The 16685-nt window shown below is 42.7% G+C and overlaps 1 protein-coding gene across 1 annotated transcript in view; it reads left to right on the top strand.

Annotated features, from left to right (window-relative positions):
• The window catches only part of LOC148047608 (uncharacterized), a 90625-nt gene extending 74207 nt beyond the window's left edge, over positions 1-16418 (top strand). The window contains exons 3-5 of the mRNA XM_087708427.1: positions 7107-7813; positions 15137-15250; positions 15589-16418. Coding sequence (XP_087564553.1) covers positions 7107-7813; positions 15137-15250; positions 15589-16370 — 1603 coding nt within the window. The 3' untranslated portion in view covers positions 16371-16418. The remainder of the gene's footprint in view (positions 1-7106; positions 7814-15136; positions 15251-15588) is intronic.
• The last annotated feature ends 267 nt before the right edge of the window (positions 16419-16685 follow it).

The raw sequence follows: 16685 nt of genomic DNA, 5'->3' as shown, positions 1-16685 counted from the left end.
GTGGGAATCCCCTCCCCCGAGATAGAAATATTTTAGGGAATATTAAAAGAGGTAGAATATTATATTTCTTCAAATAAGAAATGGAGAAACATGTTCTTAAAGGCAGAAAGCAGCACCCAGTCTTTCCTAATTGCCTACAGAAGATGCTCATTAAGAAATCCTGGGCCAGCCCACTGTTCCCTCTAAGGTGCGCGGCCGCGCGGCCGCGCACATGGCAAGAAACCCCCGCGCAGAGGTTTCTAACTCCCGCGCAGAGGTTTCTTTCAAAGCAAACGTGGGGGAGTCCTTTGCAGGCGGCTAGAACTGGCCGCCCGCAAAGGACCTTCCCAAACTTGTTTCAGCGGCAGCTCTCAGCCTGGCGGCAGCGTCACTCACACTGTAGAAGGAGGGGGAGGAGGAGGGAACTAAAGAGAGCTTTTACCGAGTCTGCGCCCCACAGCCAGGACTGTCCTTGCGCCCCTCAAGCCGCGTTTCTTCCTGCAAAGCCCTTCGGGCAACCCGAGAGTTCCGCTTGACGCCAGAAGGGCTTTGCAGGAAGAAACGCGGCGTTTCTTCCTGCAAAGCCCTTCTGGCGCCAAAAGGAACTCTCGGGTTGCCCGAAGGGCTTTGCGGGGAAGAAACGCGGCTTGAGGCGCCAGGACGGTCCTGGCTGTGGGGCGCAGACTCGGTAAAAGCCTCTCTTTGGTTCCCTCCTCCTCCTCCTCCTCCTCCTCCTCCTCCTCCTCCTCCTCCTCCTCCTTCTTTCTGGAGCCCCTTCCTCAAAGATTTGGTACCAAAGCAATGGCGGTGAGGAAGTTGTGTCTTTTGGATTTTGCACTGTTGTCTTTTCAATGGTTCTCAGACTGGTTGAACCTTTAGCAGCTGGGGTGATATTCTTTACTGTTAAGGTTACAATTGGATGTGTTGGACAAATCTTAAAAGATGAAACTTTTATTAAAACGTTTGACTTAACTAAAAACGTCTTCCTTTTTCTTCTTCTTCTTAAATATGATTTATTTATTTATTTTTACTTCAGAAGTTTGATGACCATTGTACAAACTAATCCAACCTAAATGTAGAGGAGGAGAAGAAGGGGGGGGGATTTAAAAAGAGCAGAGGAAAAAGAAAAGAAAGCATGAAGAAAACATAAAGAAAGGGATGGGAGGGAGGGAAGGAAGGAAGGCACTTTATGTTGAAACAGAAAATATTATATAAGGAAGAAAATGGAAATAACTTAGGAAGGAAGGAAGGAAGGAAGGAATTGCACTTAATATTGAAGGAAAAGAGAATGAAGGAAAAAGTATTGGAAGGATTGAAAGAAGGAAGGAGGAACAAAGAATTACACTTAATATTGAAATGGAAAAGAAAATATAATGAATGAAAGAAGAAGTATAGGAAGGGAAGGAAGGAAGAAAGAAAGAAACAAAGACTGTTGAAACAGAAAAGATAATATAAGGAAGAAAATGGAAAGACGTATAGGAAGGAAGGAAGGAAAAAAGGAAGACAATGTTGAAATGGAAAAGAATATAAGGAAGAAAATGGAAAAAAGTATAGGAAGAAAGGAAGAAATGTACTTAATATTGAAACAGACAAGGGAATGAAGGAAAAAATATTGGAAGGATTGAAAGAAGGAAGAAAGAATGGAAGGAACAAAGACAATGTTGAAATGGAAAAGAATATAAAGGAAAAAATGGAAAAATGTTAGGAAGGAAGAATTACACTTAATATTGAAACAATTGAATATAATGAAGGAAAAGGAAACAGGAATAAGGGAGGGCTGAAGAATTCTGGGAACTGAAGTCCACCCCTCGTAAAGTGACCAAGGCTGGGAAAAGAATCCGCACTAGGGACAATGCAAGCTATGCTTCACCCCGTCAGTCCATCTTAGCGTGCAAGAAAGACATCAGACAACGCCATAGTTGCTATGGTGGCATTTGGCTATGCGCAGCGATGCTCTCCTGGTCTTTATGGGTGGGAGGGGGGCAGTTGAGCTATGATGCTAATCCCCTCGTGGGAACACAGAGGGTGGGAGAAGAGAACCAAAGAACTTCAAACTCCAAGGTTCTGGAGTGGAGAATAAGGGGATCAACTTTGTCTAAATGATATTGACATATAAAGAACGGTTGTAGGAACTGGGTATGTCCAGTTTGATGAAAAGAAGGACTAGGGGAGACATGATAGCAGTCTTCCAATATCTCAGGGCCCAGGGTTGCTCCAAAGAAGAGGGAGTCAAACTATTCTCCAAGGCACCTGAAGGCTGGACAAGAAGCAATGGATGGAAACTAATCAAGGAGAGAAGCAACCTAGAACTAAGGATAAATTTCCTGACAGTGAGAACAATTAACCAATGGACCAACTTGCCTCCAGAAGTTGGGAATGCTCCAACACTGGAAGTTTTAAAGAAGATTTTGGATAACCGTTTGTCTTAAGTAGTGTAGGGTTTCCTGCCTAGGCAGGGGGTTGGACTAGAAGACCTCCAAGGTCCCTTCCAATTCTATTTCTATTGTATTCTCTATATTCTATTCTTTCTCTGTTCTATTCTAATCTCTTCTGAACTAAATGTTTATCTAGAACTCAAATAAATAGCTGCTTTTTGGTTTTATTTTTTTTAATATTTATCAGTCTCTCTTTTATTCCATACTTCTGGTTGAAAGACTATTCTATGTCATGCTAAACAAATGCATATTCTAGTGGCGGCGGGAGCTCGTTGGCATCTTCAGCAGCAGCCCTGCCTCCTGTGAAAAAACCGAAGATGGAGCAGATCCACGCAGATGACGTTGCTGCAACATGACTGGAGGAGGAATTCTGGGAGTTGAAGTCCACAAGGCTTAAAGCTGTCAGGTTTGAAGACCCCTGGGGTTTTTTTCCTAAAGGGTTAGGGGTGCGAGGGTCTTGTAACTTGACAGCTTTAAGACTTGCACGCTTCAATGCCAGAGTTTCTGAGCCAACATTTTGGTTGCTAAGCAGGACCGTTGTTAAGTGATACTGATATTATATAACACTTTTAATTAAGCGGGTACCTTGAATAAACATAACTTTGAGTTTCAAATAATACTGATTTCGTTGTTGTCTTAGGTGACATCTGTGAAAAAAATTAAGGTGCTCAGGCATGAAAATGTGCCGCTCAAACACTATACTTTTCCGCTCACACTGAAAAAAAATTAGAGGGAACATTGGGCCAGCCTATTCACAAAGAAAATACCCTCATCTCCAGGTGATGGGATTAAGAACAGGACATGAACTTCACCCCAGTCATTGAAAAAGGGGAAACAATACAGCTCCATTAAGGAAGGAAGGAAGGCTAAAGGCAATAGATAACAGGATAAAATCAATTATGTCTGACAGGATTGGAAGTGCTAATTAAGACCCATCATGAGCCTTCGAGAAACAAGTAAAAATAAACAAATAATAAAAGCACACAAAGAAAGTCTCAAAAATACAAAGTACTGTAAACTGTATGAAAATCCTTGCACTCATCAAGCTAACTTGTCAGCTGTCCCAGAAGTGCATGCTGTGGTTCTGATCCTCAATAAATGGACCTTCTTTCCTAAGCAGCTAACCTCCATTTCATTTCCAGAGCTTCTCTCCTGGCTTGGAACTGAAACAGATGGATTTTTCTTCCAACATCTTTTCTTCCTGGAGGTATCTGCTTGTTACCCCCGTGGTAGCAGCGCCAAGATGCTGACAAATTTGTTGCAATAGCCTTGGTTGTTGGAGCTGTGAGAAAGAAATTATTTGGTGGGAAATGTTTCATTTCTAAAAAAGCATTGTGCTGCTCTTTAAATAGATATTACTGTTTGAACCTTAATGCCACAGAGCAAAAATTAACCTAGGAGAGCTTTGTGTGGAGGTAGGTGAAGGGGATAACCTCAATCTAATTCTGAATGGTGTGTCTCTGTATGTGTATATCACAGTAGGCTCTTGGATGCAGCTCTGGCCAGCAGAAGTGAAGCTCCCGTGGAGTGTCTGGCCTGATGCTGCTGCCATGTCCTAAAATCCTGGGAGCCTCAGAGTCATAAAGTTTTGGCATGTAGAGAGGTTTTGATCTCCACTGAGAGTCACCCCTAAGAAAGCTGATTGTGTCATTCTGTAAAACCTTCATGAACGTTTAGGGTTTGGCACATAGCTATTTTTCAAGCTAAGCAGCATCCCATTTCACTAGGCTCAGCTGCAAAGTCGGTTGCTAGAAGTCAAAAACGACTTGATAGCATTTAATCAGGGGAAACATTTTGCAAACGCCTTAGGGTAGAAACTGGAGGAGGATTTTTTTTAATGCCTCTTATCTGGAGATGGTGCTCAAACAGGCAACACCTGTGCCTAGAAAGAGGCTAATACCTGTGGTTGAGCTTAAAGGAGTTAAAACCATCGAGTACTGTTTTGCTAGAAAGGTTGGAAAGCGACGGGAAGAGTAGAAGAAAGAAAGTCCAGTTGCCTTTTGAAAAAAGCACCTTTGGGAACAGCTGAACTTCCTGTTCTGGATCACTCAGAGCATTTGGAAAAAAAAACCACCTTTGCGACAGCTGAACTTCCTCTTCCGGGTCGCTCATGGGAGGAAGGTGGTGTGCAGAGCGGCTTTCCTGCTCTTCCCAGAGTCGAAGCAGCAGCTGGAAGGTGAGTTGAGGGCAGGTGGCAGGAGAGTCCGGGAGCAAGTCGGGCTGTTCGGTTTCTTCCACGGCCTGGAAGCAGAGAAGCAACTGGGCTGAAGCATCTTAGCTACCCCAGATTTTATTTCACTGGTGATGCATGCCTTTACATTTCCGTTGTTGGGAAATTTAAAAAGTCTCCTTCATGTTAGGCTTGACTCCTTGCAATTTTATGGGCATGTTCTTTTCTTGGCAACAATTTGGAATTGACCTGCCACTGCTGCAGTAGTTTCGTTTTTACTTCCACATCTAGCAAACAAACACAGGATTTGCTGGTGGTGTGCCATCCATAGATTAACCTGGCACAACTGTGCTTAACCCAGAGATTTTTAAAAATTGTATTGGCCCCTTTTGGGATGTTTGGTTTTATAGGTAATCCTCACCAGTTACCATTCAGTCTTCAAAGTTTCAGTGGTGCTGAATAAAAGACGTTAAACAGTTCCTCAAAGTTGTGGCTATCACTGTTATGTGGGGATGGCACCGGCTTGCATTCAAGATGGTTGTGGTGTCCCACAGTCATTTGGAACATACACTACTGACTCCTAACAAACAAAATCAATTGGAAATTGACAAGAAGTTGCAGTCACGTTACATTGCACAGAGGAGAACACGGTGATTCACTTAATGGCCACAGCCAGGATTTCGTAAGAGGGCATATGTAAGTGATGTCATCCTCAATAACCATGCCATTTAGGAATGGACTTGCCCGTGCCAATGGCTTTCAGTAAGTGAGGACTACCTGAATTGGGATGTCATCAGCATGATTGTAGACAGTATTTCTCGCCTTTTTCTTATTTGGAGTAGTGAACTTCCATGGGTCCTTTAAATCTCACCACAGATCTTGGGATCATTTCATCAATTAAACACCCCCCCCACTCCCATCCTTCTAAAGTTAGGTCAAAAAATGTGTACCCACATATATGTGAAAATGCATAATTTGTCCCCAGACTTCCAGGTATATTTGATGATAACTCTTTGCAATTTCTTGAACTCATGATTGACCCAAGTCAACAAATAAATTTCATAACTGAATGGATATTTGACATACAATGCAATGCAATACAATACAATACAATAGCAGAGTTGGAAGGGACCTTGGAGGTCTTCTAGTCCAACCCCCTGCCTAGGCAAGAAATCTTAAACCGTTTCAGACAAATGGCTATCCAACATCTTCTTAAAGACTTCCGGTGTTGGGGCATTCACAACTTCTGGAGGCAAGTTGTTCCATTGATTAATTGTTCTAACTTCAGGAAATTTATTCTCAGTTCTAAATCTCTCCTTGTTTAGTTTCCACCCATTGCTTCTTGTTCTACACTCAGTGCCTCTTCTTTGTGGCAACCCCTGAGATATTGGAACACTGCTATCATGTGCCCCCTAGTCCTTCTTTTCATTAAACTAGACATACCCAGTTCCTGCAACCGTTCTTCATATGTTTTAGTCTCCGGTCACCTATTGATCTTTGTTGCTCTTCTCTGCACTCTTTCTAGAGTCTCCACATATTTTCTACACCGTGGTGACCAAAACTGGATGCGGTATGCCAAGTGTGGCCTTACCAAGGCATTATAAAGTGGTATTAACACTTCACCTGATCTTGATTCTATCCCTCTGTTTATGCAGCCTAGAACTGTGTTGGCTTTTCTGGCAGCTGCTGCGCACTGCTGGCTCATATTTAAATGGTTGTCCACTAGGACTCCAAGATCCCTCTCACAGTTACTACTATTGAGCAAGGTACCACCTATACTGTACCTGTGCACATGTATATTGAAAATGTAAATAATGTAAGAGGTTAAGTTAGCATGTTGGTAACTTTACGTTTTATTGTAATGTATGCCTTTGGGTCTGGTTTTTTTAATGTTGTGTGGCCATTTTATGAACCATAATTAAACTAATCCTTTTATGTGACTCTTATAGGCAAAAGAATGCCAAAGAGAGCACTGTGGAAAACTGAATCACAAGCAGCATTAAAATGGAAAGAAAACCAAGGCAGCAATCAAAATCTTTTTAGTTCCTCCAGAAAATCCCAAAACTCCTCTTCTTTCCCAGCAGATTAGAGACAAGGAAGACAAAACCAGGAAAAGAGTTTTGAGCTATACAAAAAATAGTGTATGTGGAAGAAACATATCAAAATAGCAAGTGGGATAATTTCCTACTTCAGAAATAGAGGGAAATATCCGGAAGTCAGTGGAAACGAAAAGGTCACTTGGACAGCCATATAAGATAGACAATAATGCAGGCCTCACTCTCTGGGGAAGGAAACAATACCTTGAATCAACGCTCCATCCAAGAAGGGATTCAGAGTATTTTTGACGTCCTTGAGAATCCAAGAATGTCAGGGGTGGAAAAGAGCCACAGATCTGCCTATTGTGACAAAAGCAAAGAGTATAGAATTATGCTCGAGAGGGTCCACACTGGAGAAAAGCCATACCAGTGTTCCCAATGCAGCAAAAGCTTTAGTCAGAACAGTTGTTCTGGAAAGGCTCACACCAGAGAAAAGCCCTACCAGTTGTGTCAATGTGCCAAAAGCTATAATACACAGGCCAAGCTGATAATACACCAGAGGACTCACACAGAGAAACCGTATGAGTGTCCAGATTGTGGAATACGTTTTAGTCAGAATTCTGATTTGGTGAGACACCAGAGGACTCACACTGGAGAGAAACCATATGAATGTCCAGATTGTAAGAAAAATTTCAGTCAAAATTCCAGTTTGGCAATACACCGGAGGATTCACACAGGAGAGAAACCCTTCGAATGTCCTGACTGTGAGAAAAGATTCAGTCGTAATTTTGAACTGGTAATACACCAGAGGACTCACACAGGAGAGAAACCTTTTTTATGTCCTGTCTGTGGGAAAAGTTTCAGTCGTAATTCCAGCCTGGTGAAACACCAGAGGACTCACACAGGAGAGAAACCATATGAATGTCCAGATTGTAAGAAAATTTTCACTCAAAATTCCAGCTTGGCAATACACCGGAGGATTCACACAGGAGAAAGACCCTTCGAATGTCCTGACTGTGAGAAAAAATTCAGCCGTAATTTTGAACTGGTAACACACCAGAGGACTCACACAGGAGAGAAACCTTTTAAATGTCCTGATTGTGGGAAAAGTTTCAGTTGTAATTCCAGCCTGGTGAGACACCAGAGGACTCACACAGGAGAGAAACTGTATGAGTGCCCAGATTGTGGAATAAGTTTCATTCAGAATTCTGATTTGGTGGGACAGCAGGGGACTCGCACAGGGGAGAAATCTTTCAAATGTCCAGTCTGTAGTCCTTAGACATAAATCACCCCTTATTGCACACAAAGAAATGCATATGAGGCAAGAGTAGATGAGTTTAGAGAAGGCTTTTCATTTATAATATCCCATTGAAAGTGTAGGTGAGAAATTGACTATTTGAATTCTGGCCTAATTCTTTTTTACTCAAACAGGTCTCAGGATTAGACATATAGATGGAGAGAAAAAGGAAATGGAAAAAGGCTAACTTTTCTGGTGATGAGCAGAATGTTTTGTTTCTGGTTATCGGCAACAGTTTCTGGATATTTCCTTTTGTAGAAGTAGTGAAATTCCTCATCATAGTTCCTGGGCAATAGTTTTCTATATTGATTATGTAACTCCCATATGTGGAGTTCCAATTCTCTACCTCCAGATTTTTAGCCACAGAATTCCCCAGCCAGTCTATAACTAGTTCTCAAGATACAACAGTTATGGCCTTGCGATTACGGTTGCATGTTGCAACGGCTGTTAAGTGAGATTGATTTCCTTAATTACCCGGATCCCCCTGCTCCCTCTAATGCAGCCATTAATTGAAGGTGTGAGTCACTAAGTAGACTATCGGGTACCTCAGGGCTGGGGAAAACTCTTGGAGGCCTAGAGCAGGGCCGGGCTTGCCTGCCACAGGGATCTCTAGAGCTCCCCCATCCTTCAAGATACCCTGTGCTCTGTTTCCTATCCCTGGCCTTCAACCCCCCCCAGGTTCTCCACAGTTTTTTTCTCACTCCCGGTGGGTCCCTGCAGTCCTTAGGTCTGACTCCCACCCTACCAGGCCTCACACCCTCCTCCTCCTTCTCTTTTGAAGATCTCTGATCCTCGTGTTGGGGAAGGATGGGAGGCAGGGCATTTTGCCACGCTGTCCACCACTGTCACACAGAAGAGGGACAAACCTCTCTGTTTTGCTGCCTTGACATGAGAGGGGGGGGGAATGTACAGTTGAAAATGTTTCATTTTAAAAAATGCATCATGTTAGAAGTATCCGTAGTTTTTGACAAGGGGAAAAAATGGATATTGTCAGTGTTGCTATGAACATTAGGGCAAGGCGCTCAGAGTTGCCTCAAACTGCCAGATGGACAGTGATTAAGTTTAATAATAAATGGAATTAATAATAAGGTAATGTAAAGCTCATTTCCCAACTCTTGCTCAGTGATGAGGACTCCACACATACAGTGGGTTTTTTTTTAACTCACTACAATTATTAACTTGTAATCTCTCTCGTGTGCATTCTGCATCTCTATGACCAATTTGCCCTATTCAACATTCCCTTCCCTCCTTATTATAAATTTACATTATCAGTTTGAATCCTACATCAGTTCAGTCACCTGGTGCTTCTGATGATGTGAGCTGCAATTAGGCTTCTACCTCTTAATTTCTTCTGGCATTGATATCTGCCCAAGTCTTAAATTCTGTGAAAGCGCAGTTTTAAAAAAATCCAAGTGGTTAAGCCAGATCGATTTTGATTGGCATTCTTCTCAGATTCAGGAATGATCTGCTCCATCACTGCAAGTCTGAGAGAAGGAAGTTAGGATGTTTCAAACTGGACAATTAAGGTACGGTTCCCTTTCTAATTTTACAACCTTTAAAGAAGCCTTTGGTTGTGCCAGTGGGTTTGTAGAAAATCATAGGCTTACAGAGGATCTAAGGCAGTCCTAGGTTGCAACAGAGGGATAGAGTCAAAGACAACAAGAAGTGATCGTACCCCTTCACACCATGAAGAGCCAGCCCTCAAGATCTGGCTCTCCCAGCAGGCCTGGGGATAGGTTTCCAATTCACCCGCCCGAGTGTTTGATTGCTGAACGAAAGTTGTGTTTTTATTATTTTTCTTTGTTCACATTTTGTTTTGTTTTTTTGACACTGCACCCCCCTCCCTTGTGGTTGTAAGCCGCCCTGAGTCCCCTCAGGGAAAAGGGCGGCCTATAAATCCCAATAAACTCAAACTCAAACTCAGCTGGTGAGACTACACTTAGAATACTGTCTCTAGTTTTGGTCACAATATAAAAGAGATGTCGAGACCCTGGAAAATGTGCAGAGAAGAAGAAAGATGATAAATAGACACTAAATGACTATCGATTGGTAGAGCTAGGTATGTTGTGGCCATGGAAGAAAAGGATTGGGAAGACACAATACATTTCTTCCATTACTTGAGGGGCTGTCACACAGATGAGGATTCCACATATACAATGGGTTTTTTTAATGTAAAGAAGAATGTGAACATATACCTACAACTGTATGTAAGAGAATAAAGAACTTTTCAAAAAAAGAAAAGAAAATAGTTACAAAGCAGCTGCATAAACTTGCTTCTGGTAAGGGGCATTTAAAAAAAAAGAAACTGGAAATTAAGATACAATACAAACTCCAAAAGTCATCTGGTCTTTAGCAATTCTTAAAAATAAGCCAATAAGCCTCAAAGGAATAACGACACATGACATATTATACCATGCCATCATTTTCCTTTTTTAAAAAGGTGAAAATTTCTGTAAAGTTTTCCAAATATTCCCTACAAAGAGAGGAACATTATTTGGATCTGGATCTTACTGGATCTGCATTGAAAATGACAGTGCAGGCTGTCCCTCTAAAAAGGTTAGCCTGGTTATTAGTCACACCATATGCTTTGGTGGGATATTCTACTCTTCCCTTTTGTTTTCTTTTAAAACTGTATTTTAAAAAAATATTCCTTCTATATATTGACAATCACCCCAGCTGTCTTAGCTCCCATTTTCTATGGCCTGCTGCATATTTTTCTCTCTGTGACCGAATGGAGATTTCCATGCAGGCAGATTTACAGAATTTACGTATGGCATTTGGCATTTAGCAGATATAAAATTTCCTTCGCCAGGAATCAAGCTTCAGGTTGGGTGCTCTTGATGCAGCCCTTGCCAGCAGGAGTGAAGTTGGCTCCCTTAGAGTGTCTGGCCTGAAGGTACTTGGGAGCCACAGGAAATCAGTCATAAAGTGTTGGGGTATTAGAGAGGTTTTGATCTCCACTGAGAGTCACCCCTAAGAAAGCTGATTGTGTAATTCTGTAAAACCTTCATGAACTTTTAGGGCTAATAGCTACCAGTAATCTTTGCAACTCTAACCCTAACATCACATTTCACTATTTCACTTGGCTCAATTTCAAAGGTCAGTTGCTCGAAGTCAAAACAGACTTGATAGCAGTTAATCAGTGGAAACATTTTGCAAACGTAGTAGAGACAGGACAAGTGTGTTTTTCTGCCTTCTATATGGAGATGGAGATCAAAAGGGCAACACCTGTGATTAGAAAGCTGAGAGTACAGCAAAGGCTGTCTGTGGTTGAGCTTGAAGGAGTTAAAACCATCTAGTACTGCATAGGTAGGAAGGATGGGAGAGGAGAAGCGCAGAGGAACTTCCTCTTCCGGATCATTCATGGGAGGAGAGTGGTGTGCAGAGCGGCTTTTGTGCTCTTCCCGTGGTCAAAGCAGCAGCTGGAAGGTGAGTTGAGGGCGGGTGGGAGGAGAGTCCTGGAAGCAGAGAAGCAACTGGGCTGAAGCATCTCAGCTGCTGCTGCTGCAGGTTCCTTCCCTCCCCGAATTTAAGCCCACTGGTGCTGCACGCTGTGAAACTGGTGGCTGCAATTTTCCTTCTGCTGGGAAGATTGGAAAAGTCTCTTCCAAGTGAAGGTGGATTCTTTGGGAATGGCTTCCTTCCAGAGGTTGTGGGGGCTCCCATCACTGGAGGGTTTGTGACAGAGCTGGGAGGGACCTTGCAGGTCTTCTATTCAGACGCCCTGATCAAGCAGGAGACCCAACATCATTTCAGACAAATGGCTGTCCTGTCTCTGATTAAAAGCCACCAGGGATGGAGCCCCCACAACTTCTGAAGGGAAACTCTTCTGGCATTCTTGGCAATAAGATTAGACTGAATCTGCCACTGGTTTTTTTCCAGGATTTTTGTTTTTTTACTTCCATATCTTGCCATGGTGTCACATCTGTGTATTAACCAAATTCGACTGTGCTTAAAGCAAACACTTTTTAAAAATACCATATTTTTCTGTGTATAAGATGCTACTTTAAAATACATATATTTACTTGAAAATTAGGGGCGTCTTCTATATGGTGGGCCAAGAGGAGAAGGTGTAGCCCATCCCCATCTTCCAGCTCCTGGGCGCTGCACTGCAATCGAGAAATGAGAAGATGAAAGTAAAGCAGCCTCCTTCCCTCACATTAGCCACTCCATTTCCTGTTTCTCCATTGCAGTGCAGTGCAACACCATGGAACTTGCCCCATCCACCATCGCCCAGATGTTTTGTAATGGTTACATTTACTGGTATTTTCTTCTGTTGGTAATAGAGAAGCATTGCTAAGGTTTTATATAGCCATTCGGAACACCTCACACAACAGCCAAAATGGGGCAGGGAAATTGCCAAGTGCAAGTTTCATAGATTACGGTTGCATAGGAAGTGCTTCCCACCTCTCTGTCTTCTTTAGAAGTCGGGAGGAGGGAAAGGACCTTAATGTAAAAACATTGGCAGTCTCGAAAGCAACTTGATCACCTGATTCTAAAGAGGTTGTTGAACTTGGCCCTTACTGTTTTCAGAGACAGCCAGATCAGTCCCGGTTAGCAACAGCACTGAAAGCGCAGACCTCACCCATGGGAGGAGTTGACCTGCAGCAATCTCTCATACAAGTGGACCCTTCATACAGTTTTCTCATCCCTAGCCCTCACTGTAGCTCCTGGGTCCCCTAGCAAGCGCTGTCCATAGGGAGCTGCTTCTGCCTACGTCCACGGACGACCTGTGGCCCCTGCGCTTCAAATACCGCAGGTTGGGCTGATCTCAGAAAGGATCATTTTGCAGGCAGCCAGGTCTTGGCTCCCCGTCAGCCATGCTGGCAAAGGAGCTGGGCAGCGAACGGCGGTGCTTACAAGGGGGCAACAGGCAAATCCTTCCAGCAGACACCCGCACACAAAGGAGCCAAATGGAGTGATGGGCAGCAGTGAAGGAGGGAAAAAAGGAAGTGACAAGCGGGCCTAGGTGTGGAAGCCCCGACTGCGAGATGGAGCCGAGGGTGGGTGGTAACCCCAACTTCTCTCACGCTGGCCGCACCATTTCCCCATTGCGGCGCAGTGCCCCACCCCAGAGCTTGCCCTACCCACCACCTGCCCAGATGCCACTCGCTTCCCCACAAGCATTTCTTTGCTAACCTGATTTCCAGGTCCATCACGTTTCTCCATCATGTTTCTCGCCATCATGTGCAGGGAAACAAGTTTGTAGGACTAAAAAAAAAAATTGAGTCAATCAATTCCAACTTCACAATATATATATATATTGTGCAAGAAGTTGAAATTGATTGATTGACCTTTTTTTTGCAAAATTACATGAATTGGGATGTCACCAGAGAGGTTGTGGACAGTATTTTTTGCCCTTACTTGGCGCTCAGGACTTCCATGGGCAAAATTGGTGCTTCAAATCTTGCAGAGGCTTTAAGCCTCATTTCATTACATAAAGCCATAAAGCCCCTTACATTATTAAAATTATCTCAGAAGGTTTGACTGTAACCATTTTGGGACATTTTTTCAGGCTTGAAAGAAATCAATTTCCCACATACATACAGCTATAGATATGTGTATTTATATTTCTCTATCTTTGCATATATCTGCAATTGTGTAATCTATCCCCAGCACTTCCAGGTATATTTGATGATACCGTTTCCCCCCAAAAAATAAGATTGGGTCTTAAGAGTCCAAAAGACCCATAAGGCTTATTTTCAGAGGATGTCTCTATTTTTTCATCACAAGTCTTCCTGAAAGTGATGGGAACTGCAGCTTGCTGCAGCACCCATAAAACAGTGGTGCACCCAAGTGCGGAAACATTGTGAGCATTGAAGGTGTGAGTGTCTGAATTTCCATGGGTCATGCGTGGAATTCATATCATGCCTTCCCATTGGCGTTCAAAGAGGCTAATCGTGGTAAATACAAATCATGTTTTGTAAAAATAAAAGGATGGATTACAATATTGATGATGAATGTAAATGAAAAGGCAGTTTCCAAAGCCTTCCTCCCCCACCAAGTGAAACCTGAGTTGAGTCAGAGGCGGGAGGTCTCGGGACGCCCAGCTTTCTTTCCCACTCTTTCACAGAGGAAGAGAAATCCGATAAAGCCTGTGGGGGAGTGCAGGCTGCCTCCGGACACAGCTTCAGGCTGAGGGAGAGAGAGAGAAGCTGATTATTGAGGCTCTGGCCAGCGCTGCCTGCCCGCCAGATTCCCCAACTCAGGGCAGGGATAGAAAAGAGGCAGCCTCTGCTTTCCGCCGCCACCGGCTTTCTTGACATTCAGGCCACCTCACCGCCATAGCAGCAGCAGGCAAAAGTATGGGGGTGGGGATGCATGAGATCTGGCCTGCCAGACAGGCCACATAGCTGTCAACCCCATCACAGCTGTGGTCGTGGCCCCAGGCAAACAAAAACAGACTGGGATGGAATAGGCAGGCTCTTAACTAGAGCTTATTTTTGAAGTAGGGCTTATATTAGGCACATATTAAAGGTCATTCTAGCACTTATTTTCTGGGTGGGTCTTATTTTCTGGGAAACACGGTAGCCCTTTGCAGTGCTAAGAAATTGTGATTGCCTGAAGTCAACAAGTAAATTTCATGTTTGAATGGACATTTTAACTTGAATCTTGGTAGTCTTCCATGTGTCAAATGAATCATAATGTAAGAGGATATTCTAATATTGTGGCATGTTTGCTTATCCATTGTAATGTATACTTTTTCTCTTTTTCACATCTTCTGCAACCATTTTATACACAGTTAAAGTTACACTTTTCTTTGAACCTATTGGCAAAGAAGATGGCAATGAGAATACTCTGGACAAATAAGAATAACAAGCACCATTGAAAAGGAAAGAAAATTGAACCAGAAATCAAAATATTTTCCATTTCCTTCAGAAAAACCACACAATTTTTTTTCCTTCGCCAGCAGGAGAGAAACAAAGGAGTGAGAATAAAGAAGAGATTTCTAGCTGGAAGTATGTGGATCTAAAAGATATATGAAAAGTCAAGGGAAGTTATTTTCCATTCAGCAAAAGAGGGAAATAACTGGAAATCAGTGAAGAGGAAAAGTTCACTTGGATAGTCACGTCAGGCAGATAGTGATGCAGCCCTTGCCCTGGGAGGAAGAAAAAGGCTTGAATCAAAGCACCACTAAACAAGGGATCACACACATTTTTGACATCCTCAAGAATATCAGTGGAATAAAAGCTCCATAGACTTGCCTGTTGTGGGGAAGATACAACTTGCAAATCACAGCTGATTATGCATGAGAGGATACAAACTGGAGAAAAGTCATATAAATACTCTGAATGTGGCAAAAGCTTTGGTCACAACAGTTTCCTTGTGGTTCATGGAAGGACCCAGACAGGAGAGAAGAAATACAAGTGCTCCCAATATGATAAATACTTTAGTGAGCATGGCAACATGGTGATACATTAGAGGACTCACACCAGATAGAAAACATATAAGTGTCCAGTTTGTGTGAAAGTTTCATTGAAAATTCCTACTCATGAGACAACGGAGGACTCATTCAGGAGATAAACCCTTTGAATGTGCTTATCTGTGGGAAATGTTTCAGTCAGACTTCCAAAATGGTGATACACCAGAAGACTCACACACAGGAAAGAAACCATATGAGTGTCCAGATTGTGGAATAAGTTTCATTCAGAATTCTTTTTTTGTTGAGACACCAGATGATTCACACAGGAGAGAAACCCTTTGAATGCCGTATCTGTGGGAAAGGTTTCAGTCAGAATTCCCACCTGGTGACTCATCAGAGGACTCACACAGGAGAGAAACCCTTTGGATGTCCTGATTGTGGGAAATGTTTCAGTGATTATTCCAGCTTGGTTAGACATCAGAGGTCTCACGCAAGAGAGAAACCATTTGAATGTCCTGATTGTGGGAAAAGTTTCGGTCAAAATTCCCATCTGGTGACTCATCAGAGGACTCACACAGGAGAGAAACCCTTTGAATGTCCTGATTGTGAGAAATGTTTCAGTGATAATTCCAACTTGGTTAAACACCAGAGAACTCACACAGGAGAGAAACCTTTTGAATGTCTCTATTGTGGGAAAAGTTTCAGTCAAAATTCCAGGTTGGTTATACACCAGAGGATTCACACAGGAGAAAGGCCCTTTGAATGTCCTGATTGTGGGAAAGGTTTCAGTCGGAATTCAAGCCTGGTGATTCATCAGAGGACTCACACTGGAGAGAAACCCTTTGAATGTCCTGATTGTGGGAAATATTTCAGTGATAATTCCAGCTTGGTTAGACACCAGAGGACTCATATCAGAGAGAAACCATTTGAATGTCCTGATTGTGGGAAACGTTTCAGTCAAAAATTCAACCTAGTGAGACACCAGAGAAGTCACACAGGAGAGAAAGCATATGAGTGTCCAGACTGTGGAAAAGATTTCAGTACTAAGAATAGCCTTCTAAATCATACACACATGGGAGAAACCATTTAAGTGCCCCAAGAGTGCATGGTGCTGCAGGAAACCTTCCAACCTTATCGTACACAAGGAAATCCACATGGGACCCAAAGTGATGAGTGTAGACAAAGCTTGAGTTTCATTTCTAATGCCCCATTATAAGTCCAGCTGAGAAATTGATTTTTAAATTTGACTACAAAGAATTTGCCTGATTTTTTTAGGCAAATATGTCATTGTATTAGACAGGAAGTAGGAAAGAAAAAATTGGAACATATTAGTTTGATAAAGGCTAGCTGGCCATCAACAGCAGAAGTTCCTGAATATTTATTTATGGGGCAATTACGTAAAAAT

The sequence above is a fragment of the Thamnophis sirtalis genome, unplaced genomic scaffold (genome assembly GCF_051295495.1).
Source record: "Thamnophis sirtalis isolate CommonGarterSnake01/CBP01778 unplaced genomic scaffold, rThaSir2_p1.2 scaffold_3, whole genome shotgun sequence".
Taxonomy (NCBI): domain Eukaryota; kingdom Metazoa; phylum Chordata; class Lepidosauria; order Squamata; family Natricidae; genus Thamnophis; species Thamnophis sirtalis.
The sequence above is the reverse complement of the archived record's forward strand: the minus strand, read 5'-3'. Positions and strand labels throughout refer to the sequence as shown.